Source organism: Meles meles, chromosome 19, assembly GCF_922984935.1.
Source record: "Meles meles chromosome 19, mMelMel3.1 paternal haplotype, whole genome shotgun sequence".
Classification (NCBI taxonomy): domain Eukaryota; kingdom Metazoa; phylum Chordata; class Mammalia; order Carnivora; family Mustelidae; genus Meles; species Meles meles.
Window position 1 is genome coordinate 46,098,642 of NC_060084.1, and position 24,161 is coordinate 46,122,802.

At 49.5% G+C, this 24,161-nt stretch overlaps 2 protein-coding genes across 4 annotated transcripts in view; one reads left to right on the plus strand and one right to left on the minus strand.

The window, feature by feature from the left end:
* Positions 1-1,721: 1,721 nt before the first annotated feature.
* BLVRB (biliverdin reductase B) lies at positions 1,722-15,741 on the minus strand. Its single transcript, XM_045989603.1, has 5 exons — positions 15,560-15,741; positions 6,046-6,210; positions 5,820-5,909; positions 4,411-4,539; positions 1,722-1,978 (listed from the first exon to the last, which is right to left on the minus strand). The coding sequence occupies exons 1-5, from the start codon at positions 15,636-15,638 to the stop codon at positions 1,821-1,823; spliced, it is 621 nt and encodes a 206-aa protein (XP_045845559.1). The 5' UTR covers positions 15,639-15,741; the 3' UTR covers positions 1,722-1,820.
* A 1,418-nt stretch (positions 15,742-17,159) lies between these two features.
* SPTBN4 (spectrin beta, non-erythrocytic 4) overlaps positions 17,160-24,161 on the plus strand; it is a 71,407-nt gene continuing 64,405 nt past the window's right edge. For 2 of the 3 annotated variants that reach the window (XR_006816218.1, XM_045987767.1), the window contains exons 1-3: positions 17,160-17,283; positions 17,984-18,070; positions 19,308-19,494. Coding sequence is in view for 2 of the 3 variants with exons in the window: in XM_045987767.1 (XP_045843723.1) it covers positions 19,323-19,494 (172 nt within the window). In the remaining variant the exon portion in view is untranslated. The remainder of the gene's footprint in view (positions 17,284-17,983; positions 18,071-19,307; positions 19,495-24,161) is intronic. The other variant, XM_045987769.1, reaches the window with a different exon arrangement.

Genomic DNA, 24,161 nt, shown 5'->3' on the forward strand with positions numbered 1-24,161 from the left:
AATCCTCAGGATTTCTCTGCAAGTCCTGGGGTGGTCTCTCCAGCTCCCCTCCTCTCGGCGCTCCGTCCTTCCTCTCAGGCAGGATGCCACCTCCACTGCTGGGAACTCATTCCTTGCTTGCTACTGCCCCGGGGACAAAGTCCCAGCTCCTCCCCTTTTGCCACAAAGCCCTTCACCGTCTGGCCTAATGCACACTCCTCCTGGCTCCCCAGGATCCGGCCACAGTGATTGAATTTCAGTTTTTACAAAATGACTTTATGTGCCCGCCGCCTCCATAAACGCTGAGATTTTTGTCTGTTTTCTTCCTGCCTAATCCCCAGTCTTTTATGTACCGTAGCAAGTACTCAAAAATGCAGTAGATGACCTCTGGATCTTTAAACTTGTTTCCCCACCCTGAAAATACACCTTCAGTTCTCCCTTGACGCTCCAGAATGGGTGAAGTGGCTGCCTTAGTGTCCTGGGCTTCCCCTGCCCTGGCCCTGACCCCTCTGCCCATATGCCTGCCATTCTGGCCCCGTGTGCACTCGCCGTTGGGACTGCAGGCCCCCCGGAGGGCCGGTACCAACCGGGACTTGGTCCATAGCGTCACCTAGCACATGGCTGGACACAAGGAAGGCACCGAGTGAAGTTTTGTAAATGCCCAATATGGCAGAAAGAGCAAGAGAGCATAAAACAAAACAAAAGAAAACAAAAAAAAAACAACAGCAAAACAGGGCTAGTGCCCAGAAAGCCTGAACCAGTAGTGCCCCACCCCCACAAGTTTCACCAAGAGGTGGGAGTAGGTTTAAGGCTCTTCAGACCAGTTCTCATCGGTTGGAATTTGTCAACCAGTCATCCTGCTGCTTGCAGAAACAATATAGGAATGGAATGGATTTTTTTTTTTTTTTTTTTGGAGGGGAAAGGAAAAGGTGTTGGGTGGGTAGGTAGGGGTGGTGGAAGCTGGAAGTAGGGAGGGAGGGGTGGCTCACTCAGAGGTGGGAAAGGTGCCTCTGGAGAACAAGGGCAGGGGACAGTAGATATCAAAGAGGGACATGATTAGGAAGGGGTCATTCCTCCCCCTCCCAAACCTGCTCCTTTTCCAGCCCCCCCGCACCCCCCTTCATGTTAGAGTGGCCCCACTGTAACCCTGTCTCCAGGTTCTAGCTCTTTGCTTCTTCCTCCATCTCTACCCCCCACCCCCATCATGGACTGTCCACTCTACTCACGCCCACTCTCTTGTCCGGCTCAAGGCCTCTGTCTTGGTATCCCTTGACCCAGCAGCCAAAGGCAGCTTTATAAAACACAAATCTGATTGTGCCCCCTCCCCACCTCTCTCCTGCTCCACTCCTTACACAGAACCTCAGAATAAAGCTCAACCTTTTTATAATGATTCTGCCTGGTTTAGCTTCCATGTAATAGCCTCTTGGGGCTGACCACTTCTCCCCTCTGAGCGGAGTATTATTAACTTGTTTGCTCCCCAAGCTTGAAATAGTTCTCTCAGCCATCTGGGCTTCCTCCTTTAGAGCTGTGGCCTCTCTGGGTTGTCACTTCGCAGGCCAGGGTGTCTTCCTCCCTGGACTGTGAGATCTGTGAAGCTCAGGTCCCCCCTGGGTCTTCATACTCCTCACCTGGTCTCTAGCACCGGGCCAGACAAATACATGAATGAAAACCTTCCCCAGAGGCAGATAGAGACCCCGAATCATCCACACAAAGCCAGACAGAGGAAGAGTTACAGAGTTGGGTCTTGTAGAATAATTTGAGCTCTTGGCTCAAGGTTTATTTACTTCTTTCCTCTGTACTCCATTTCCCAGAATGCTGTCCTCCTGGACAGGGTCACAGCCCTAGTCATAGTGGTGGGAGGGGTAGGTGTTGTGCCCGTCGTACTTATCGGTGGTGAGGCAGCTCAGCATGAAGTGGCCCAGGTCGTGTTTGGAGATGACCCTGGAGGGCCCTCGTCCATCCAGGGTCACCGTGTAGGCCCCTGTCAGCGGCTGGTCTCCTGCAAGGTAAGGACACAGGATGGGTGAAGCCCATGTCTTTTCCCATCCCCACAGCACATGATCATTCCTGGGTGCTTACAGCGTCCCCAGCCCAGAAGGTGTAAGAGTCAATGATGTATGAAACCCTTACAAACGTGGAGGACGCCAGTCTATACCCTTACTTCATTCATTCGACAAATCTTTATTGATGGCCTATTATGAGTCAGGTGCTGAGCAACCAGCAAGGGACGAAACATACTAGAACCCCTGCCCTTTGCATGCAGAGGTTCCCTGGGAAAAGGCAACAAATAAGAGTAAAATAGACAATATGTTACAAGGAGAGAAACAAAGCAGGGACTAGGCTAGGAACGATTAATAACTCAATGCTACCCATGAGCAAACTGAATCCGCCAGAGAGAAATTCAACCCGAGGGTTGCAAAGGGTGGCTTCCCAGTGGCAAAGGCTAGATTTGCTCTGGGTCCTTACATCTGGAGGCATAACCTGGCCGTTAGGAGGGCATCTGTTGGCTCCACTACGATAGTTAAAAAACTCTGACAGTGACCAACTTAACTGAGGGACTGCACTCAGCCTACCTGTGCAGGGGCAACCTGAAACCATGTGCACGAAAAAACGCACACCCTCTCTCAAGTAGCATGCCTGCCAACAGTGTTTAATCTGAGCCTCAGAGAAAACAAACAGAGAAATCCAGAACATGGCATATTTAGAAAGATACCCGGCTTGGCTAATTTTATGAGACATATTTTAAAAAAGAGATAGAGGACTGTTCCAGATTCAAGGTGACACAGCACACAACCCATGATCCTTGGTTGGATCCTGATTTTGTAGGGAGGGAACATTGAAGTATATATATATATATATATATATATATATATTTACATTTTTTAAGGATTTTACTTTTTTTTAAAAAAATATTTATTTGACAGAGAGAAATCACAACTAGGCAGAGAGGCAGGCAGAGAGAGAGGAGGAAGCAGGTTCCCTGCAGAGCAGAGATCTCCTAGGAGTAGAGTGTGGCGAGGTCTGGACCTTACTCTCAAATGGTTCGGCCAGAAAAAAAAATTTTTTTTAATTAAAATTTTTTTTTCAGGGCACCTGGGTGGCTCAGTGGGTTAAGCCACTGCCTTCGGCTCAGGTCATGATCTCAGGGTCCTGGGATCGAGTCCCGCATCGGGCTCTCTGCTTAGCAGCGAGCCTGCTTCCCTCTCTCTCTCTCTCTCTGCCTGCCTGTCTACTTGTGATCTCTCTCTGTCAAATAAATAAATAAATAATCTTTAAAAAAAAAAAAAATTTTTTTTCAGAAAAAAGTTTAAAAAAATATATATATATTTATACATATATACCCCCTTTTTAAACATACATATATTTAAATAGATATAATGGTACTATGTGTTCAATAATTTTTAGGCATGATGTCTTTGGGCTTCACGTCAAACCCAGGAGGTCAAGATATGCACAGATGCTCTGTAATATGAACTCTGTTCAGAGACAACAAAACCAAGGCCAGAGGCCATGGGCCCGAGGTCCACCTGGTGCCAGGGCTGGGATTTCGACCCAGCTTCACCCTGCAGCCTCGCCATCGCCGCTGAGTCAAAGCTTAGGATTCTGGTCCCAGGAGGGCCCTGAACTGAACCTAAACACTGAACTTTATTTGACTCTCTAGAAGGTGTGCAGGCCTCCTCCTGTCAGGGGTCCCAGGAGGCAGAGGGCAAAGTAGAACTGCTCAAAGCAGGGGCGCCTGGGTGGCTAAGCAGGTTAAGTACCTGCCTTCAGCTCAGGTCATGATCTAGAGGTCCTGGGATTGAGCCCCATGTCAGGTGCCCTGCTCAGCAGGGAGTCTGCTTCTCCCTCTCTCTACTGCCCCCTGCTCATATTGTGACTGTGTCACAAGGGCACACACTCTGTATGCAAGGGACATCTGTGAAGGGGCGCCTGGGTGGCTCAGTAGGTTAAGCGTCTGCCTTCGGCTCAGGTCATGATCCCAGGGTCCTGGGATAGAGCCCCACATCCGGCTCCCTGCTCAGCGGCGAATCTGTTCCTCTTTCTCTGCCTGCCTCTCTGCCTACTTGTGTGCTCTCTCTTTCGTCAAATAAATAAATAAATAAAATCTTTAAAAAAGAAAGAAAGGAATGATATGCTCTGTGTGGTAAAAGGGAAGTCCCCTTCCCTTGAAGATGGGCTAGCCCCAGTAACTCACTTCAAATAATAATAATAAGCGTTGTTTTACATTTCTGAACTTGGGGTGGTTGGTTCAACAGAGCAAGGCAAAAAAGGTGTCAGAAATGAGACAAAAGCAAGCAAGACGGAGAAGAGAAAGTGAAAGGGCAAGGCCTGCAATTTTAGAGCAGCTGGGGAAGCCCTGGCGGACCTCCGCCACAGACAGGAGGGGGCGAGCTGGTGGCGACCCTGCCACCAGGTCCCAGCCCCACTCACCTATGTGTGGTGGCATCACAGCCACGTACTTCAGGCCCGATTCCTGCAGCACCTTGTGCATCCGGATGTGGTCATCAGTCACGTCCTGCAGTCGTGGGGGCACCTTGGTTGGGTCCCACAGAAGGAAGGCTGGGGGGGGAGGGAACATAGGGCATGGTGAGCCAAAGCTTGAACACGGACTGCCCAGGCCATACAGCCTGCCAGCCTTAGGCCAGGACAAAACCCTACAGGGGCTCTCCATGGCCTTGCATTTGGCCCAGCCTCCTGGCTTCCTGACGGCCACCCAAGGGCTGACCACTTCTCTCCCCACCTGCTCCTGTCCAGTTACCTATCTGCCTCCTCCCTGGTCTGCCCACCCAACACTCCCTTTCACATACTCTGCCCCTGCCACGCTCCCACCACAGAGCCTTTGCGCCTGCTAATCCCTCTGCCCACCCCCCCAGGTTGCTTCCCTTCCTGGGGAGGATGAAACACAGGGGCAAGGCGTGGAGACCGTGGAGACACAGCCAGCCAGGAGCTGTACGAACTCAGCACAGCTGGTGGGCCTTCCTCTGCCTTCCATGCAACGGGGCATAAGAACTGCTTCTGGGGGCGCCTGGGTGGCTCAGTGGGTTAAAGCCTCTGCCTTCGGCTCAGGTCATGATCCCAGGGTCCTGGGATCGAGCCCCACGTCTGGCTCTCTGCTCTGCGGGGAGCCTGCTTCCTCCTCTCTCTCTGCCTAGTTGTGATTTCTGTCTGTCACATAAAAAAAAAAAAACCTGCTTCTGTTCACTGAGCACCTAGCATGTGCCTCTGTGAGCGTAGATACTCAGAATTTGGTGAGGATTAAGTGGCATTCCTACCTTAGGCCTCAGATGGTGCTTGGCACACGGTCAGAGCTCAGTAAATGCTGTTCGCTTTAGCTGTCCCTGTTATGAACCCTGTCCTTTGGACGATTTAAGGCAAGCATTTGTTTAATGTCCCTCTCCTCATAAATGGGGTAACTCTGTGAGAGGACAGACCTGGTCTGTGTAAGCCAGGCTCTGTCCTTTCCTGCAGAAGGCTCTCCCTGCCCCCCTCCTGGGGTGGGTCAGGGGCCACCTCAGGGTTTCTCCTGTTCGGGCCCTTTTCCCTCTGCCTGTGTTGCTCCATCCTGGCCCCGACTTCTGTGGCCTATCACTGTGCGGCAATGGGGCTGTTCACCACTTCCCTCCCACCTATGAGACCCAGGAGTACAGGGCCCAGGGATGTATTGGTCACCACTGCGTCCCCAGCATCACCCAGCAAGGTTCATGCACACAGTTAGTGCTCAATAAATGCAGAGTAACTTGGGATGGCTCCAATGCCACCTTGCAGAAGCCCCTTGGCTGCCTGTCCAAGACCTACCCCGGCCCAAACTTTCAGCCCCATCCCTATGACCCGCCACCCACCCGAGGTGCACGCCACGACCTTGTCCACGCCATGGGCCTTCATGGCCACCACAATGTTCCGGGCGCCTTCGGACATAACTGTGGTAGGACCTTAGAGGGGACAGAGAGTGGCTGTCACTAGCAGGCGGCGGTGGTGGCAGGGGTGGCAGGGGTGGGGCCGGGGGCGGGGGTGGTGCTGGGGGCCGAGGTCCAGGGGTGGGCCGTGGGCAGAGGGGGGGCCCAGTACTGAGGTCATTGCGGGTGCCCAGCAGCACGATGACGGCATCCTGCCCAGCCACGGTCTTGTCTACATCGGCCGCATGCAGAACGTCACCCACTACCACGTGGGCCGGCCGGGGCCCCTCTGGGGGCAGCCTGGAGGCGTCCCGCACCAGCACTGTCACCTCATAACCTGTGGGCAAAGAAGGACAGAAAGGCACGTCAGTAGGCTTGTGGGCTGTTACCCACAGGCTCCAGGAGCTGGGTCCTAGAGGGTGCCACGAACCCCCAAATCACCCCCCAGACCCCCTGTGAGGCTGCAATACCTCATGCCAGTTTGTAAACAACCTGCCTCCAAGGGCTTCCCCCCGCACTCCCAGACTGCTCCACTCTCCAGCAACTACAGGGTTAAAGCCTGGCATCCCACTGGTCTATGCCCCCTATCCTTGGTCCTGGAGGAAACTGAGGTATAGAGGAAAACATGAGTTGCCCAAAGGTTGCTCAGTGATGCGACTGGTCCCCCAGGCTTACTTCTGCAGGTCTGGGCTCAGTCTAAGTGGTCATTAAGACGGACATACCATCTCAGTATGTCCCCTCCCGAAGAATTTTTAGTAACTCTGTGTCCCCATACATACACATCCGTTTTATAATTTTTTAAAAGATTGCTCAGTGGGTTGGGCTGCTGCCTTCGGCTCGGGTCATGATGTCGGGGTCCTGGGGTCGAGCCCCGCATCGGGCTTTCTGCTCGGCGGGAAGCCTGCTTCCTCCTCTCTCTCTCTGCCTGCCTCTCTGCCTACTTGTGATCTATCTCTGTGTGTCAAATAAATAAATAAAATCTTTAAAAAAAAAAAGATTTTATTTATTGGATAGAGTCAGAGAGTGCATAAGCAGGAGGAATAGCAGGCAGAGGGAGAAGCAGGCTCCCCACTGAGCAAGGAGCCCAATGCGGACTCAATCCCAGGACCTGGGATCATGACCTGAGCCGAAGGCAGATGCTTAGCCAAGTGAGCCACCCAGGCACCCCAAAATAAAATCTTAAAGAAAAAAGAAAGAAAGAAAATAAAACGAATAAATAAAAAGAAAGTGGAAGAGAGACCAGCACTCTCTGTTCACCAGGTGAGGCACAGCAAGAAGACAGCTGTCTGGAATCCTGGAAGAGGGTCCTCACCAGAAGCCAGATCTACTGAAACCTTATCTTGGACTTCTCAGTCTCCAGAACTATAAGAAATAAATGTCTATTGTTGAAGTCACCAGTCTATGGTATTTTGTTATGGGCACCTGAGCTGACTGAGACCGCTCACTGGAAAAATCAGGGACAATATGATTTATCCAAACAAGTATGGACCACAAAGATCTGAAACACATGAAGTACTTAAAAATCTGTGAGTTCCTAATGATAATAACAAAGAAACCTCACGGGTCATCAGGACAGCCGTGAGAGGATTCATTCATTATCTGGAAAATGAGAAAAGGAAAAACAACATTGTTCCACTTCTGTCCTCATGTATTTCCTAAAAACAAATGACGGGAAAGGGTCGCATGTGGGATAACAGAGCCCCCCTGCACTGCTGTCACCATGCCGGACAGCTGGGACAAGGACAGGGACCCCAAGCCCCAGTGCCGATGCTCGCACCTCACCGCAGACCTTGCTGCCCAACCCTGTAACCTATTTGACGAAGGCCTTTGACCTCCTTGCAGACCTGCCCGTAACCCTAGTGAGAGTTTATAGAGAAGCGGCATGCAAGAAAACAGGTATTACTACTACCACTGAGAGGTCCACCATGTGCTAAACATCACTGGACGCTGGGAAGAGGATGTCCTGTGCATGTTTGAAACAGAAATGCAATGGAGGGGCCCCTGGGTGGCTCAGTTAGTTAAGCGTCTGCCTTCGGCTCCGGTCATGATTCCAAAGTCCTAGGATCGAGCCCTGCATGGGGCTCTCTGCTCAGTGAGGAGCCTGCTTCTCCCTCACCCTCTACTGCCGCTCTGCCTACTTGTGCTTTCTCTCTCTCTGTCAAATAAATAAATAAAGTCTTAAAAAATAATTAAAAAAAAAAACCAACATGTTTAAAATAAATAAATAAATAAATAACAAATGATGGGAGATTTGAACACTCTGGGGCAATGATGATGATAATAAGGATAATATTTATACAACTTTTCACATATATTAATTCATTTAATGCTCAAAGTAACCCTGGGTTTGAACTGTGGCCCCACCACTAGCTAGCTGTATAACAAGGGGCAAGTCACTTAGCCTCTCTCAGCCTTAGGGCCTTCATTTATAAAGCCACACTAATAATAGTCTCTACCTTACAGGATTAATGTAGATTTAAATAATGTATCAAGGGGCGCCTGGGTGGCTCAGCGGGTTAAAGCCTCTGCCTTCGGCTCAGGTCATGATCCCAGGGTCCTGGGATCGAGCCCCGCATCGGGCTCTCTGCTTGGCTGGGAGCCTGCTTCCTCCTCTCTCTCTCTCTGCCGGCCTCTCTGCCTACTTGTAATCTCTATCTGTCAAATAAATAAATCTTTAAAAAATAAATAAATAAATAATGTATCAAAAGGCTTAATGTGGTCAGGTGATTTTTGGCAAGTGTGCCGGGAAAGTTCAACGGGGAAAAGAATAGTCTTTTCTTTTCTTTTTTTAAAGATTTTATTTATTTACTTGACACAGAGAGAGAGAGGTCACAAGTAGGCAGAGAGGCAGGGAGAGAGGGGAAGCAGGCTCCCTGCTGAGCAGAGAGCCTGATGTGGGGCTCGATCCCAGGACCCTGGGATCATGACCTGAGCCAAAGGCAGAGGCTTTAACCCACTGAACCACCCAGACACCCCAATCTTTTCAACAAATGATGCTGGGGCAACTGGATATCCATCTGTAAAAGGAATGAAGTCAGATCCCTACCTCACACCATATATGAAAATTAACTCAAAATGACCACAGACCTAAATATAAGAACTAAAACCATAAAAAAAATCTTAGAAAAAAAAAAAAAAAACAAACACAGCTGTAAATCTTTGTGACTTTGGATCAGGCAATAGTTTCCTAGCTATGACATGAAAAACACAAGCCACAAAAGAAAACACAGACACACTGACATCATCAAAATTAAAAACTTGTTTGCTTCAAGGACACTGTCAAGAAAGCGAAAAGATAATCCACAGAATGGAAGAAAACTTTTGCAAGTCATACATCTGATAAGGAACTTGTATTTAAGATATATAAAGAAGGGGGCACCTGGGTGGCTCAGTGGTTTAAAGCCTCTGCCTTTGGCTCAGGTCATGATCCCGGGGTCCTGGGATCGAGCTCCGCATCAGGCTCTCTGCTCCGTCGGGAGCCTGCTTCCTCCTCTCTCTGCCTGCCTCTCTGCCTACTTGTAATCTCTGTCTGTCAAATAAATAAAAAAAAATCTTAAAAAAAAAAAGATATATAAAGAACTTCTACACCTCAGAAATGAAAAGTTAAACAACCCAATTAAAAATTAGGCAAAATATCCGAATAGAGACTTCTTCAAGGAAGATACACAAATGGCCAATAAATATGCGGAAAGATACTCAACATCACTGGTCATCAAGGAAATGCAGATCAAAACTACTGAGATACAACTCCACACCCACTAGAATGGGTAATAAAAAAGACAGGCCTTAAATATTGGTGCACACATGAGAAACTGAAACCCTCATACACTACTTATGGGTGTGCTGATGATGCAGCTGCTTTGGAAAAGTCTGGTAGTTCCTCTAAAGAATAAAAATGGAGTTATCTGGGGCACCTGGGTGGCTCAGTGGGTTAAAGCCTCTGCCTTCTGCTCAGGTCCTGATCTCAGGGTCCTGGGATGGAGCCCTGCATTGGGCTCTCTGCTCAGCAGGGAGCCTGCTTTCCCCCCTCCCCACTGCCTGCCTCTCTGCTTACTTGTGATATCTATCTCTCTCTCTCTGTGTCAAATAAATAAATAAATAAATAAATCTTCAAAAACAAAAACAACAACAACAAAAATACATGGAGCTACCAGATGACTCAGCCTTTCCTCTCCTAGGTATATGCCCAAGGGACCCGAAGACATACGTTCACATAAAAATTAGTAGGTCAGGGGCGCCTAGGTGGCTCAGTGGGTTAAAGCCTTTGCCTTCGGCTCAGGTCATGATCTCAGGGTCCTGGGATCAAGCCCCACGTCGGGCTCTTTGCTCAGCAAGAAGCCTGCTTCCCCCCTCTCTCTGCCTGCCTCTCTGCCTACTTGTGACCTCTGTCTGTCAAATAAATAAATAAAATCTTAAAAAAAAAAAAAAAATTAGTAGGTCAAAGTCCACAGAGGCATTATTCACAACAGCCCCAAGCGGAAGTGTCCCTCAACCACATGGATAAATAAAATGTGGTCTATCCATACAATGTACACAACAATATCCAGTGATGGAACGAAAGGACATACTGACACATGCTACAACACAGATACACCTTGAAAAAATGTTTTTTGCTAAGTGAAAGAAGCCAGGCACAAAGAACCAGATAGTGTAGGATTCCATTTCAAGATTTTATTTTTATTTATTTGTCAGAGAGAGAGAGAAAGAGAGAGCGAGCGAGCACAGGCAGGGAGAGTGGCAGGCAGAGGGAGAAGCAAGCTCCCTGCTGAGCAAGGAGCCCGATGTGGGACTCCATCCCAGGATGCTGGGATCATGACCCGAGCCGAAGGCAGCCGCTTAACCCACGGAGCCACCCAGGCGTCCCTGTGTAGGATTCCATTTATTCAGAATGTCCAGAACAAGCAAATCCATACAAACAGAAAGTAGATGAGTAGTTGCCCACAGCTGGGGGAGTGGTTGAGAAGAAAAATGGGTGGTGGTGGTGACACCTATAGGTATTTCTTTTGGGGCTGATGAAAATGTTCTAAATTAACTGGGAGGATGTCTGCACAACTCTGTGGTTAGGCCAGAAAGCACTAAGTTGTATACTTCAAGTGGGTGAATTATATGGGATGTGAAGGAAATCTTAACAAAACAAAGCTGTTATAAAAGTATGAAGCTTGGGCACCTGGGTGGCTCCGTTGGTTAAGCAGCTGCGGCCTTCAGCTCAGGTCATGGTCCTGGAGTCCCAGGATCGAGTCCCGCATTGGGCTCCCTGCTGGGCAGGAAGTCTGCTTCTCCCTCTGACCCTCCCCCGTCTCATGCTCTCTCTCTCTCTTGCTCGCTCTCTCATTCTCTTTCTCTCTCAAATAAATAAAATCTTTTTTTTAAAAATATTTTATTTATTTATTTGACAGAGATCACAAGTAGGCAGAGAGGCAGGCAGAAGGGTGGGGGAAGCAGGCTCCCTGCTGAACAGAGAGCCTGATGTGGGGCTTGATCCCAGGACCCTGGGATCATGACCTGAGCCGAAGGCAGAGGCTTTAACCCAATGAGCCATCCAGGCGCCCCTCAAATAAATAAAATGTTTAAAAAAAAAAAGTATGAAGCTAAGACAAATGAAATTTTAAGGGAGTGCCTGGCACAGGAATGAGTGATCTGTGGGTGCTGGTTGTTCCCACAATTTTTAATCATCTCAGAATGTTATTTCCTGGGGGCCTGGGTGGCTCAGTCAGTTAAGAATCTGCTTTCGGGGGGGGTGCCTGGGTGGCTCAGTGGGTTAAGCCGCTGCCTTCGGCTCAGGTCATGATCTCGGGGTCCTGGGATCGAGTCCCGCGTCGGGCTCTCTGCTCGGCAGGGAGCCTGCTTCCCTCTCTCTCTCTCTCTCTCTCTGCCTGCCTCTCTATCTACCTGTGATCTCTCTCTATCACATAAATAAATAAATAATCTTTAAAAAAAAAAAAAAAGAATCTGCTTTCAGGGGCGCCTGGGTGGCTCAGTGGGTTAAAGCCTCTGCCTTCGGCTCAGGTCATGATTCCAGGGTCCTGGGATCAGGCCCCGCATCAGGCTCTCTGCTCAGCAGGGAGCCTGCTTCCTCCTCTCTCTCTCTGCCTGCCTCTCCGCCTACTTGTAATTTCTGTCTTTCAAATAAATAAATAAAATCTTAAAAAAAAAAACAAAACAAAAAAAAGAATCTGCTTTCAGCTCAGGTCATGATCTCAGTGTCCTGGGATCGAGTCCTGTGTCAGGGTTCCTGCTCAGCAGGGAGCCTGATTCTCCCTCTCCCTCTGCTGCTCCCCCTGCTTGTGCACTCTCTCTCTCTGTCAAAAAAATAAATAAACCCTTAAAAAAAAAAAAAAAAGAATGTTATTTCCTGTCCTGGTCTAGGCCTCCATGGGTTCCTGGCCCCTGTCTCACGCCCTCCCATCCGTATTCCACATGGCAGCCAGGCAGAGCTTTCCATGGTTACACTAAAGTCCCCTCCTGCTCGTATCCCTCCCATGATACCCTTCCCCACAGCACCCTGAGATAAAGTCTATGCTCCTCATGACAGCCTTCCAGTCCCTCGGGGTCTGGCCTCTCCTCTCCAGCCTGCGCTGGACCCACTGCCCTCTTCACCCACTGCACCTCTTTCAGTTCCCCAAATCCATCATGTTGTTCCCTGCCTCCTGGCCTTTGCACGTGCTGCCCCCACTGCCTCGAGCACCCTTCTCCTTTCCCCGGGCCGCCAGATACTTGGGTGTCCTCTGTCATGGGCCTCTGTCACTTACACTGCCCTGGAGTAAATCAATGGCCCTGCAGTTCTGGGGACATCGTCATATTTGCCACCATCTCCCTGGGGTTTGATAAACACAAAAGTGCAGGCTTGGGGCTCCTGGGTGGCTCAGTGGGTTAAAGCCTCTGCCTTTGGCTCAGGTCATGATCTCAGGGTCCTGGGATCGAGCCCCGCATCGGGCTCTCTGGTCAGCAGGCAGCCTGCTTCCTCCTCTCTCTCTGCCTGCCTCTCTGCCTACTTGTGATCTCTGTCTGTCAAATGAATAAATAAAATCTTAAAAAAAAAAAGTGCAGGCTTTACTGCCCTATGGACCTGGGTTCCAACTCTGCCACTTACTAGCTGAGGAATCACAGGAAACACCTTCCTTGATTGGACCCCAGTCTCCCCTCTAGCGTGAAGATGATAAATCCCAGTATCCCCATCCCATGTGACCACCTTTCTTAAGGGAATGACACAAAACCTGTATTGTACTCACACACATTGGGAAGCCAATGTAGGCATTGGTTAACTACCAATGGTTAAAATGGACCCTAGTAAATTCCGGGTATTCTGGGGGAGAAAAATGTCCTCCTGGAGAGTGAGGACTTGGACACAGGCTCAGTACAAGGGTGCCCATTAGTGTTCTATTTTTGCTGACTAGTGACATTTATAGAGAACCTCTTAACCGGCCAAGTGCTGTGCTAAGCTCTTTCTATGGACGAATGGTATTTTTTTTTTCCAAAAAAATTTTTTAACACAACCCACATTTAAATGAAAATTTCAATAGCCACATGTGATTAGTGGCCACCATAGAAAACAGCAGTGTTTTAGAATTTACAGATTTTTACCCTTTAGAAAACAGAGTGTTTGGATGGTACTTCCAAACTTCTTCCTTCTTCTTCTTCTTTTTTTTTTTTTTACAAATTCCTTACTTCATGTTTTTCTCTTAATTTTTTATTTTGAAATAAATTTAGACACCTAGGAAAGTTGCAAGACCTCAGTTCTCATGCTTGCTTTTGCTTTATCTTTCTGTGTGTGTGTATAATATATAACATACATAATTGCATATGTATATATATACATTTATACATAAACACACATTTTTTTCCCTAACAATCTGAGAGTATGTTGCAGAGATCATGCCCCCTTTAGGCTTTTTTGATCTCAACCCTCAGTACAAAATGAATTTCAAAGCCTAACCCTGTATATACAAATCCACGCATAGGTAACCGAAAGAAGGTTCATAACACCAATATTCAACATGCGATACACTCTGACACATTTGTGACCAACTAAGTATATTTCAGAACTCGCTATCACCCACAGTTTGAAAAGCACTGGATCGCAACAACCCTAAATGGTATTATCTGCCCATTTTGAAGATGGAGAAATTGAGGCAATTTTAGGTAACTAAGCCGGGTTCACATGACTATGAGTTCACTTAGCCTATAGAAGGCTTACTGAGCACCAACTATATACTGAACACGGTTCTGCGCATTTTCCATATATTATCTCATTTATTCATTGCAAGCACACAGGAGCAAGCGCTACTAGTTTTATTCCCACTTTCCAGCTATCCAGGCACACAGATGATAAGGCATTTGACTATGTAGATGGTAAGTGTTAGAGCTGGGATTTGCATGCAGGCAGGCTAGAATGAGCCTCAAGGAATCACTGAGGTAAATAAAGTCCCAATTCAGTCAAGCTCTTCTTTTTCTGATGGGGACAGTGAGGCTCAGGGGTTCACTGTGGCTCTGAAGGGACTTGTCAGACCCACAGTGAGAAGGCAGGGCCTCCCCTATGGCCTCAGCTCTTAATTGCCTGGGGGTGCAGTCCCAATTGTGCCCAGCAGGGCGGACAGATGCAGTTCATGGAATTCAGGATTAAGGGTAAGGGAGTCACATGGGAATCTAGATCCTCACGGTGACTCAGCACCTCTAAACTTCTCCCTCTTACTTCCTCCCCCAGAAATGCTTAGCCACAAATTCCTTTCCACCTCCCCACAAATCAAGATCCTCACTAGGTCTTTTTGGAGAAGGGGTGAGCAGTGGGCATGACAAGGAACTCTCAGGCAGAGTGTGCAGAGGGTGGACTGGGCTATGAGACATCAGAGTGGGATCCTAGCAGCCTCCACCCCTTTGGGGGCACCCAGATAGCCAATATCTTCAGAGTCACGGAGGCCAGCAAGGGTGGGGCCCTATATCTGGAAGTCCCAGGCCCCACTGGGGGTTGGTGAAGTCTGGATGGTGGAGGCAGGGAGGCTGCGGGGTGCTTATCCCCTTTCTTGAGACAATTGTGAATTTCCAGCTCTCACCCACTTTCCCACGACCAGAGCCCAAGTCTTCACCTATGTCTCTACTATGCTTTTTCCATTAGGTGCTCCCAGCAACCGGCTCCCCCAGACATCTTCACTTCCAGCCTTGGTGCCCCGGCCAGAAGACCGTGGACTTTTGTTGGCAGTTAAGAACACAGGCTGGGTTCAAATCCCAGCACCACCACTTTCCAGAGGTCTGATATTGGGCAAGCCACTCTCTGGGCCTAAGTTTCTCTCTTCTGTCAAGTGAAGTGATACTGGTTCTCACCGCAGGTGAGGGCGGTGAGGACTTAACACTGGTGAAGATCGGTAGGTGCTGGGAGGCAAGCCGCTGCCTGGCTGAGGAAGCCCTCGCTGGGTGTGCTAACAACCACCAAAACTACAATAACAACGTTTCATAAGAGCACTGTATTTAAACCTGTCACTGGAGTCCCCCCTTGCCTCCCAGGGCCAATTCCTAATCCTTGGACTCACATAAAATTGGATCTCACAGCATCCCCCACTTCTGTCCCCATAGCCACCTGCCTTGCCCCTAGGTCACAAACCAAAGCACTGATGGCCCAAACAGCCTCAGGAGGCCCCTTCCTAACGCGCTGCACGTGCACCCCGTCGACATCCCCCGCCCACCCCAGCTCATGCCTGCTTGCACCGCCTGCGCCAGCGTGGTGAGCCCGGTCCTGCCCGTGGCGCCGAAGATGGCAATCTTCTTGACCGCCATTCTGCGGAGTCGTGGGGGTGCGAGGCCTCGGAGTTGCACGACGCGCGGGAATCGGGAATCTACTGGCTGCCGGGCCGCCCTCTCAGTCCTTCTCAGGCGGGAGAGAGGGGGCGGGGCAGGGACAGAAGGCCACGCCTCAGCTTGCCTCTGGGCCAAACAGGCCACGCCTCTAGCCAGGAAGAACGCGGCGGGCGGGACGTAGTAGGCTGCCCGCCTCTGCCTGCCCCCGGCACCGTTCTCTCCGCCTGTCACTTAGGCTGGGAGGCGTGGCCGTATCTGGCCAACTGGGAGGAGCGTGGGCGGACCCGGTGCCCCGCCTCTGCGCTCCAGCCGGAGGCGTGGCGAAACTCGGGCCCCGCCCACCGGCCTCGCCTAGCTCACGCCCCCTCTCCTAGGGCCTGAAGCTGACCTGGGATTTGCACTGTGCCCGATGGCTTTCTGGAAGCTACAAGGGAAGAAAGTGAGGGAGGGAGGGTGTGACCCTGTAACTGTGTGTATATGTGCCCGTGTGACTCTGTGGGACTGTGAGTAACCCCAAAGGAGAGCAAGTTTGTGGGTGACACCATGTGCCAACCTCTGTGTGTAGCACTATGTTACATTATGAGACTGCATGTGACACCACGTGTGGCAAGCCTTCATGCTGTTCTTTCGTGACCTTGTGGTGCCACTGCGGATGACACTGTGTCCGTCTGTGATGCTGTATGCATCCATGAAGCTGGGGGATTTGGTGTGGGACATGTGTGAGATGTGTTTTATGGGAGTGTGTGACTGTTAGACAGTGACAGTGTATGACACCCCACGTGTCACGTTGGGATGTGTGACCGTGACCCGATTTGAGTGTGTGACTGCGGGTGTTAACCGTTCTTGTGATGCTATTTGTGACTTCTTGTGACTGCATGACGTATGAGTGTGTGACAGTTACAGGATGTGTGACACGTGTGTGACTGGTGTGACAAGTTGGAGTGTGTAAAAATGTGTGTGACACTGTGTGATTGCGAAGCTGTGTGTGACCTGCTTGTGACTGCTTGTGACCCCATGGCAGTGTGCGACAGTGTATGACATTTGCGTGTTTGTGTGTGACACAGCGTGGGTGGTGGCGGCACTATTCGAGTGTGTCACTATGTGTGAGGCTGTCGGGCACTGTGCCAGGGTGGGACCCCATGTGAGCGTGTGACTGCGTCTGAGTTTGAATGTTTGACTCTGTGTGACCCCGTAGGGGGTGATACTGTGTGAGTGTGTGGCTGTGGGTCGTGTTTGCGACACTGTATGTGACCCAGTGTGTGTGTGTATGTGCCAGTGTGAGAGTGTGTGACCCCGTGAGGGTGCGTGGCTGTGGGTGACGCTACCTCTGGCCCCGCGAGTGCTGTGACTCGGTGTGAGACCGCGCGTGGGCCAGCGCTGCAGGCGGCCGAGGCGGCGGGGGACGGCGGGCGGGAGGGGGTCCCGGGGGCGCGCTGAGCGCGGCGGCCGCGCGAGTGGGGGAGGCGCGGCGGCGGCGGCGGCGGCGGCGCATGCGGATCTGGTCCAGCGGCGGGGCCGGCGGGGCCGAGCGGAGACGGGCCGGGCCGGGCCCCGAACGCCGACAGGGTGGGCGGTCGGGCTCTGCGAGCAGCGGAGACAGCGGCACCGGCGGCTGCGGGCCCAGGTGAGCGGCGTGGGGTGATAGCCCCTCCCTGCAGCATCTCCCCACCTGCCCAGCATCCCTCCCCCGCGCGCTGTGGGCATGGCCTGAGCCCCGAAGGTCCCCCCGGCTGGAGGAGGGATCGGGTCCGAGGCAGAATGCACCCCCACCCCTCAGCCCAGCCAGTCTCCGCGCCATGCGTGGGTCTTCCGCCCTGGCCTTTTCCTTCCCAGGCCCCCTCCTTGCGAGCAGTGACTAGACTGCAGGGAGAGAGAGACACGGCCTTGGAAGGGTTAAAGCGTCGATATATATTTTTTTTTTCCCACCCCCAGCCTCGAGCCTTTGCTGGGGCCGCAGGACACCTCTCTCCACCTCCCCCATCTCCTTCTCCTCCCTTCCTTCTCCATTCAGTCGGGTAATGGCCAGGGCTCTTCCTCGAGCTGACAGCTCACTAAGTGTTAAGTACCTCCCCATCCCCAAGTATCCTCCACCGAGGAAACAGCTGTTTTAACAGGGAGAGAAACTGAGGCAGAGAGACCAAGTTAAAGCGGAAATAAAGCAGGGCTTAAACTCACATTTGTCTGACTCCAACACAGGCACTTTGGTTTACTGAGATACGTGACCAGAGGAATAATAATAGCAAGGACCATGTATCAAGGGCTTGCATGAACCAGATACCATGTTTCCTGCATTATTAACTCATTTCATCTACAAACATCCTTAGGAAATGGGCACTGTTACCATTACCGTTTTACAGATGAACAAACTGAGGCCTAGAGAGAGGAAGTGACTGGCCAAGGTCACACAGGTGGTAAGTAGCAGCCATGCGCCGACTTACAGCTTTCCACAGAAGGAGAGAAGAATAACAGGGGATTTTGCAGTGTCCACCAAAAGGGACAACCTCCACAACCTCCAGCAGACCTGGGCCCTGCTTTCCTACAATCTGGGTTGTCAACTGTCTGAGTTTTTGAGAAGGACCGTGATCTCCCCGCCATTCCCTCCTTTCTTAGTCTTGGAATCAGCGAGCCTGGAGGGAGGAGGAGACGTATCTGATGTCTCCCACCCCCTTAAATTTCATATTTGCAATCTGGCAGTGTTCTAGAGCCTAGCTCTGGATCCGACAATATGTCAGCTTGCTGTTGCCACAATAATGCTGCCTAAGGAACCACCCCCAAACTCAGTGTCTTAAAACACTGAGCGTTTATTTAACAATCAAGTCTGAGGTCAGTGACTTAGGCTGCGCTCAGCTGGCCAGTTTTTCTGGGCTCAGCTGGCCTTATGCTCATGTGTGGGATGTGGCATTGGGAGCGGTGTTGGTGGCTGTAGCTGGCCTTGGCTTTAGTGACTGGGGCCTTAGACCGGGACTATGCAGACAACGTTTTCCTCACCCTCACAATCAAGCACAAGCAAAAACATGTGGTCTTCTGAGTTTTAGGCTCGGAATTCGCCGGCACTTCCCCCTAATTCTGTTTGTCAAAGCTAGTCATGGGGCCAAAGCCAGAGTCGAGGTTGTCAGGGGACACTCCTCCGATTTCCCCATCCCTACAGTAGAAGAATGGTCAGGAGTTATATGGCAAAGGACAAGGTTATAAGGATGAAAAATTGGGGCTGTTTAATGCAATTATTTGATCACAGTACCTGCATTTGAACTCTGGCTACCCATTAGCTTTGCGACCTCCTCTCTAAAATAGGCCAAAGACTAGCCTATCTTTAAGGAATTAAACTTGTGGGAATTAAATAAGATAACACATATAAAGTCCTGGGGACAGCACAAATGCTCGATAAATGTTAATTCTTATTCTTACTGCGTTGGAGAGTTCTACCAATAACGGTGTCGTCGTTCTAACAATGATACAGGGACAGTTTGCTGAGCCCCTGCCCTGCGCCGAGTGCTAAGCTGGGTGCCTTTGCCACAGCCCTGAGAAGTGGCCTGGGCGAACGTGACTGTCAGTAGTAGTCTGTCCACTTGAAAGACAGGGAAACTGTTAGAAACAGGACCTTGAGCTCAGGCTCTGTTTCTAGCCTAACACGCTTCTGCTCCTCCCCAGGCCTCACCTTTCCCGATGGCGCAGGTTCCAGGGGAAGTGGACAACATGGAGGGCCTCCCGGCCCCCAACAACAACAACCCTGCAGCCCGCTGGGAGAGTCCTGATCGGGGCTGGGAGCGGGAGCAACCAGCAGCCTCCACAGCGGCCGCCTCGCTCTTTGAGTGCTCCCGGATCAAGGCCTTGGCAGGTACCTGGAGGAGGTCTGGGTGAGAGGGAGAAGGGGTGGGAGGAAGAGGCTGCTGGGCTGGTGTCTGGGTACCTCCTTGGTCGAGAACCTTGGTGGCCTGGAGGATGGGAAAGAGAGTCACAGACCCTTTGCATGTGAATCTCTAGACCAGCACCATCCAATGAATGGAACGTTCCTCGGTAACAGGAAAATGTTCTCTATCTATGATGATGTCCAATATAAGAACCACTAACCACTAGTACTTGTGGCTGTAAGCACTTGAAGTGCGGCCAGTGCTTCTTGAGGGACCGAATTTTTAATTGTATTTCATTTTAATTAATTTAAATTTAAATAGCCACACGTGGCTGGTGAATACTGGCTGGGGCAGGGCTGCCTTAGAACCTTGGAAAAGTAGAGTTCAGAAATATAGGATTTTATAAGCATACTTCCTTAGAATCACAAGATGCCGAAATACTAGATTTTTGGACCTTGGAATGTCATGCTCAGGGATTCTTCCAACTTGAGGCCTTTAGAAATGAGGTTAAGCGTCTGCCTTCGGCTCAGGTCATGATCCCAGGGAACTGGGATGGAGCCCCGCGGCATTGGGCTCCCTGCTCAGCGAGGAGCCTGCTTCTCTCTGCCTGCCACTCTCCCGACTCCCCCGACCTGCACGCTCTCTCTCTGACAAATAAATAAATAAAATCTTTAAAATAAATAAATATTAAAAACAAAACAAAACTATGAGCAAAGACCCCGAGAACCTTCAGAGACATGTAACTTCATAATCATTAGCCTTAAGCCTTTAAAATATTAGACCTTTGGGACCTTTGTTATCTCGGGAACGTGGAATGTTAGAAACAGAAACTATAGATTGTAGTAATCACGAAATCTTAAAACCCTAAGGTCGGAATCAGTTCCATGAGAATCTCAAGAATTTTAGTAACTCAACATTTGACAATCATGGGATCTTTGCTACTAAATTTCTTGGAACTTCATAATTATAAGATTTTGAACAGTGATGTCCAACCCAAGGGCATCTGGGAAACAGGTGACAGGAATGAGAGAGTAGACTGGGGATCATGGTCAGCTGGAAAGCAGTGCCCTGAACACTAGCTCCAGCCATGGGGAAATGTGGGCCCCAGATTGCTACCTGTGATGTTTATCCAGAATTTCCCAATTGAAAAAAAAATCTATATGTGCTACAAAGTCTGAACTAATATTAATTCACAGATTGCCAGCTTCCTCTGATTGAGAAACTAGAATGGTATAAAATGTATTTTTGGAAACTTAAAATCATAGTATCAGATGGGGTCCCTGGGTGGCTCAGTGGGTTAATGCCTCTGCCTTGGGCTCAGGTCATGATCCCAGAGTCCTGGGATCAAGCCCTGCATCGGGCTCTCTGCTCAGCAGGGAGCCTGCTTCCCTTCCTCCCTCTCTGCCTGCCTCTGCCTACTTGTGATCTCTGTCTGTCAAATAAAATAAATAAAAATCTAAAAAAAAAAAATCATAGTATCAGACTCTTTGAGCCTTAAAAATTATGATCTCATCCACAAAATATTTATTCAGTGTCTGCTCTGTGCCTGACCTGTGTTGGACAATATTAGGGACATGAGGGTGACTGAGCCAGCCCCTAGGGCTCCCAGGCCACTGAGAGAGTTAGATCCACCCAGAGAGTGATGATCCTGAGTGCTCAGGGCCTGGATGGTCTTGAATGGGAAAGCTCGGATGAGATCCCTGCTTCAGTCCAGGGAACTGCCCTGGAGGAACCCAGAGGGATTCCTGGAGGAGGAGGTATTGAAGATGAGCCCCAAAAGGATGAATAATAGTGAACCCTGGGGTGGAGAGTGGAAGAGTATTCCAGGCAGAGGGAACAGCATATGTAAGACCTTCAAAACTTGGGAGTGGCGAGATTGAAGTAATGAGGAATTGACAGTGAGAAAGGAGGCAGTGGGAGTCAGAGTCTGAGGACCCTATAAGCCACCATGCAGTGTGTGAGGGCACTGGGGAGCTATGGTAAGAGTTTAAGCAGAGGTGGGACGTGGTAACAGGATCAAGGACTCTTTGCATCTGAGAAGAACATCAGTGCCGAATACCACAGACAGATAAACATCTAGTCCAGGGAAATAATTGGTTCTCTGTAAGAAAAAAAAAATTCTCATATACTCCCTGTGTCTACTTAAATTATTATATCTATAATTTTCCTAAATGCAAGAAACCCACAACTCTGTTTCTGTCTCACATGCCTACAGTTCTCTAAAACTAAAACACGTTATACTGGACTCCAGAACCAAGGTGCAAAATCAGTTAACTGTCAGCTTGAGGCGCCTGGGTGGCTCAGTTGTTAAGCATCTGTCTTCAGCTCAGTTCACGATCCCAGGGTCCTGGGATTGAGCCGTTTGTCGGACTCCCTGCTTGACAGGGAGTCTGCTTCTCTCTCTCCCCTGTCCCTTCACCCAACCCGTGCTCACTCTTTCTCAAATAAATCAATAAAATCTTTTTTTTTTTAAAGATTTTATTGAGGGACGCCTGGGTGGCTCAGTGGTTTGGGCCACTGCCTTCGGCTCAGGTCATGATCTCAGGGTCCTGGGATCGAGTCCCGCATCGGGCTCTCTGCTCGGCAGGGAGCCTGCTTCCCTCTCACTCTCTCTGCTTGCCTCTCTGCCTGCTTGTGATCTCTCTCTGTCAAATAAATCAATAAAATCTTAAAAAAAATAAAAAAAAAATAAAGATTTTATTGATTTATTTGACAGACAGAGATCACAAGTAGGCAGAGAGGCAGGCGGGGGTGGGGAGAAGCAGGCTCCCTGCTGAGCAGAGAGCCTGATGCAAGGCTCAATCCCAGGACCCTGAGATCATGACCTGAGCCAAAGGCAGAGGCTTTAACCCACTGAGCCACCCAGATACCCCAGTCAATAAAATCTTTAAAAAAAAGATTCAGCTTAAAGTAACTTCAGGATGCTGTTTATACTGTTTAAATGATGTTGCTGCTTGAAATTCTAACATTGTGACATAGATCGTTAGGGTGCATTTTCTTTTGCATCCGTTTCCCTATAGTTTTTCTCTCATGCTTTTTCTCTATTCAGACTATAAGTCCAAACCTTTGAGCAGAGTCCTGAGTAACACGCTTTTGTAGGAACACGTTTGAGAAAATTGTTTGGACCCCATGTTCAAGAGAGTTCCCTTAATGATGTCCCCCAGTTTATGGCTTGTTGTCCTCATCGGTCTATGGGAAGATCCTCTCCTCCTCTTCATCTGTTCCTTTACTCTCTTTGCTTTTTAACATTTTTTAAAAAGGAACCTCTAGGGGTGCCTGGGTGGCTCAGTGGGTTAAGCCTCTGCCTTCAGCTCAGGTTATGATCCCAGGATCCTGGGATTGAGCCCCATATCGGGCTTTCTGCTCCGTGGGGAGCCTGCTTCCTCCTCTCTCTCTGCCTGCTTCTCTGCCTACTTGTGATCTCTGTCAAATAAATAAATAAAATCTTAAAAAAAAAAAAAAGGACCCTCCATGCTCAACATGGGGCTTGAACTCAAAATCCCAAGATCAAAACTCTTGTGTTCTACCAATGGAGCCAGCCAGGCACTCCTATTCCCACATCTCACACCAATGCCTTCTCCCCTATGGGTAACCATTCTAATCATTTGTTTGTTTGATTGTTTGAAGAGCAGTCTATGTGCTTATTTTTTTAAATTTATTATTATTTTTAAAAAGATTTTATTTATTTATTTGACAGAGAACACAAGTAGGCAGAGAGGTAGGCAGAGAGAGAGAGAGGAGGAAGCAGGCTTCCTGCTGAGCAGAGAGGCTCTATCCCAGGACCCTGGGATCATGACCTGAGGCAGAGGCTTTAACCCACTAAGCCACCCAGGCGCCCCTATTTTTACTTTTTTTTAGAGAGAGAACATGTGTGCATGTGCTCTAGTGGGGTTGGAGGAGGCGCAGAGAGAGAGGGAGAGAGAACCCCAAGCTGGCTCCACTCTCAACACAGAGACCACCGTGGGGCTTGATCTCATCACCCTCAGATGAAGACCTGAGCTGAAATTAAGAGTCAGTCACTTAATTAACTGAACCATCCAGGCAACCCTCCCATTCTGATAGCTTTTTTTTTTTTAAGATTTTATTTATTTTTTAAAAAAAAGATTTTATTTATTTATTTGACAGAGAGAGATCACAAGTAGGCAGAGAGGCAGGCAGAGAGAGAGAGAGAGAGGAGGAAGCAGGCTCCCCGCCGAGCAGAGAGCCTGATGCGAGACTCAATCCCAGGACCCTGAGATCATTACGTTAGCCGAAGGCAGAGGCTTAACCCACTGAGCCACCCAGGCACCCTAATTCTGATAGTTTTAATGCAAATGATTATCTTTGCATGCCGATGATTTTGCAAAATGTGCATTGCTAATTAGTGTGCACGTATACATATATTTTAACTGTTCATTAAAGTATGACATGCACACAAAAAGGCAGATAAATCATGAGTGTCCAGCATTTCCACAGGTGAGCACCCTCTGGTAACCAACCCCCAGATAAGGAAATAGAATATGACTGCCCCAGGGAAGCCCTCCTCGGGCTGCCTCTCTCACTACATCGCAAGAGTAAACACTATGCTAACTTCTAAGAGCACACCCTGGTTTGGCTGGTGTTTGAACTTCGTATGAATAGAATCCTGAAGCATGTACCCCTTCGTGTCTGGCTT

Excerpts from the sequence above, each read along its gene's own strand:
- BLVRB (XM_045989603.1), bottom strand. The coding sequence starts at position 15,638 with ATGGCGGTCAAGAAGATTGCCATCTTCGGCGCCACGGGCAGGACCGGG. Across the intron at positions 6,211-15,559 it reads GGCGCAGGCGGTGCAAGCAG|GTTATGAGGTGACAGTGCTG; the intron begins GCATGAGCTGGG and ends CTTTGCCCACAG. Across the intron at positions 1,979-4,410 it reads TGTGATGCCACCACACATAG|GAGACCAGCCGCTGACAGGG; the intron begins GTGAGTGGGGCT and ends CTTACCTTGCAG.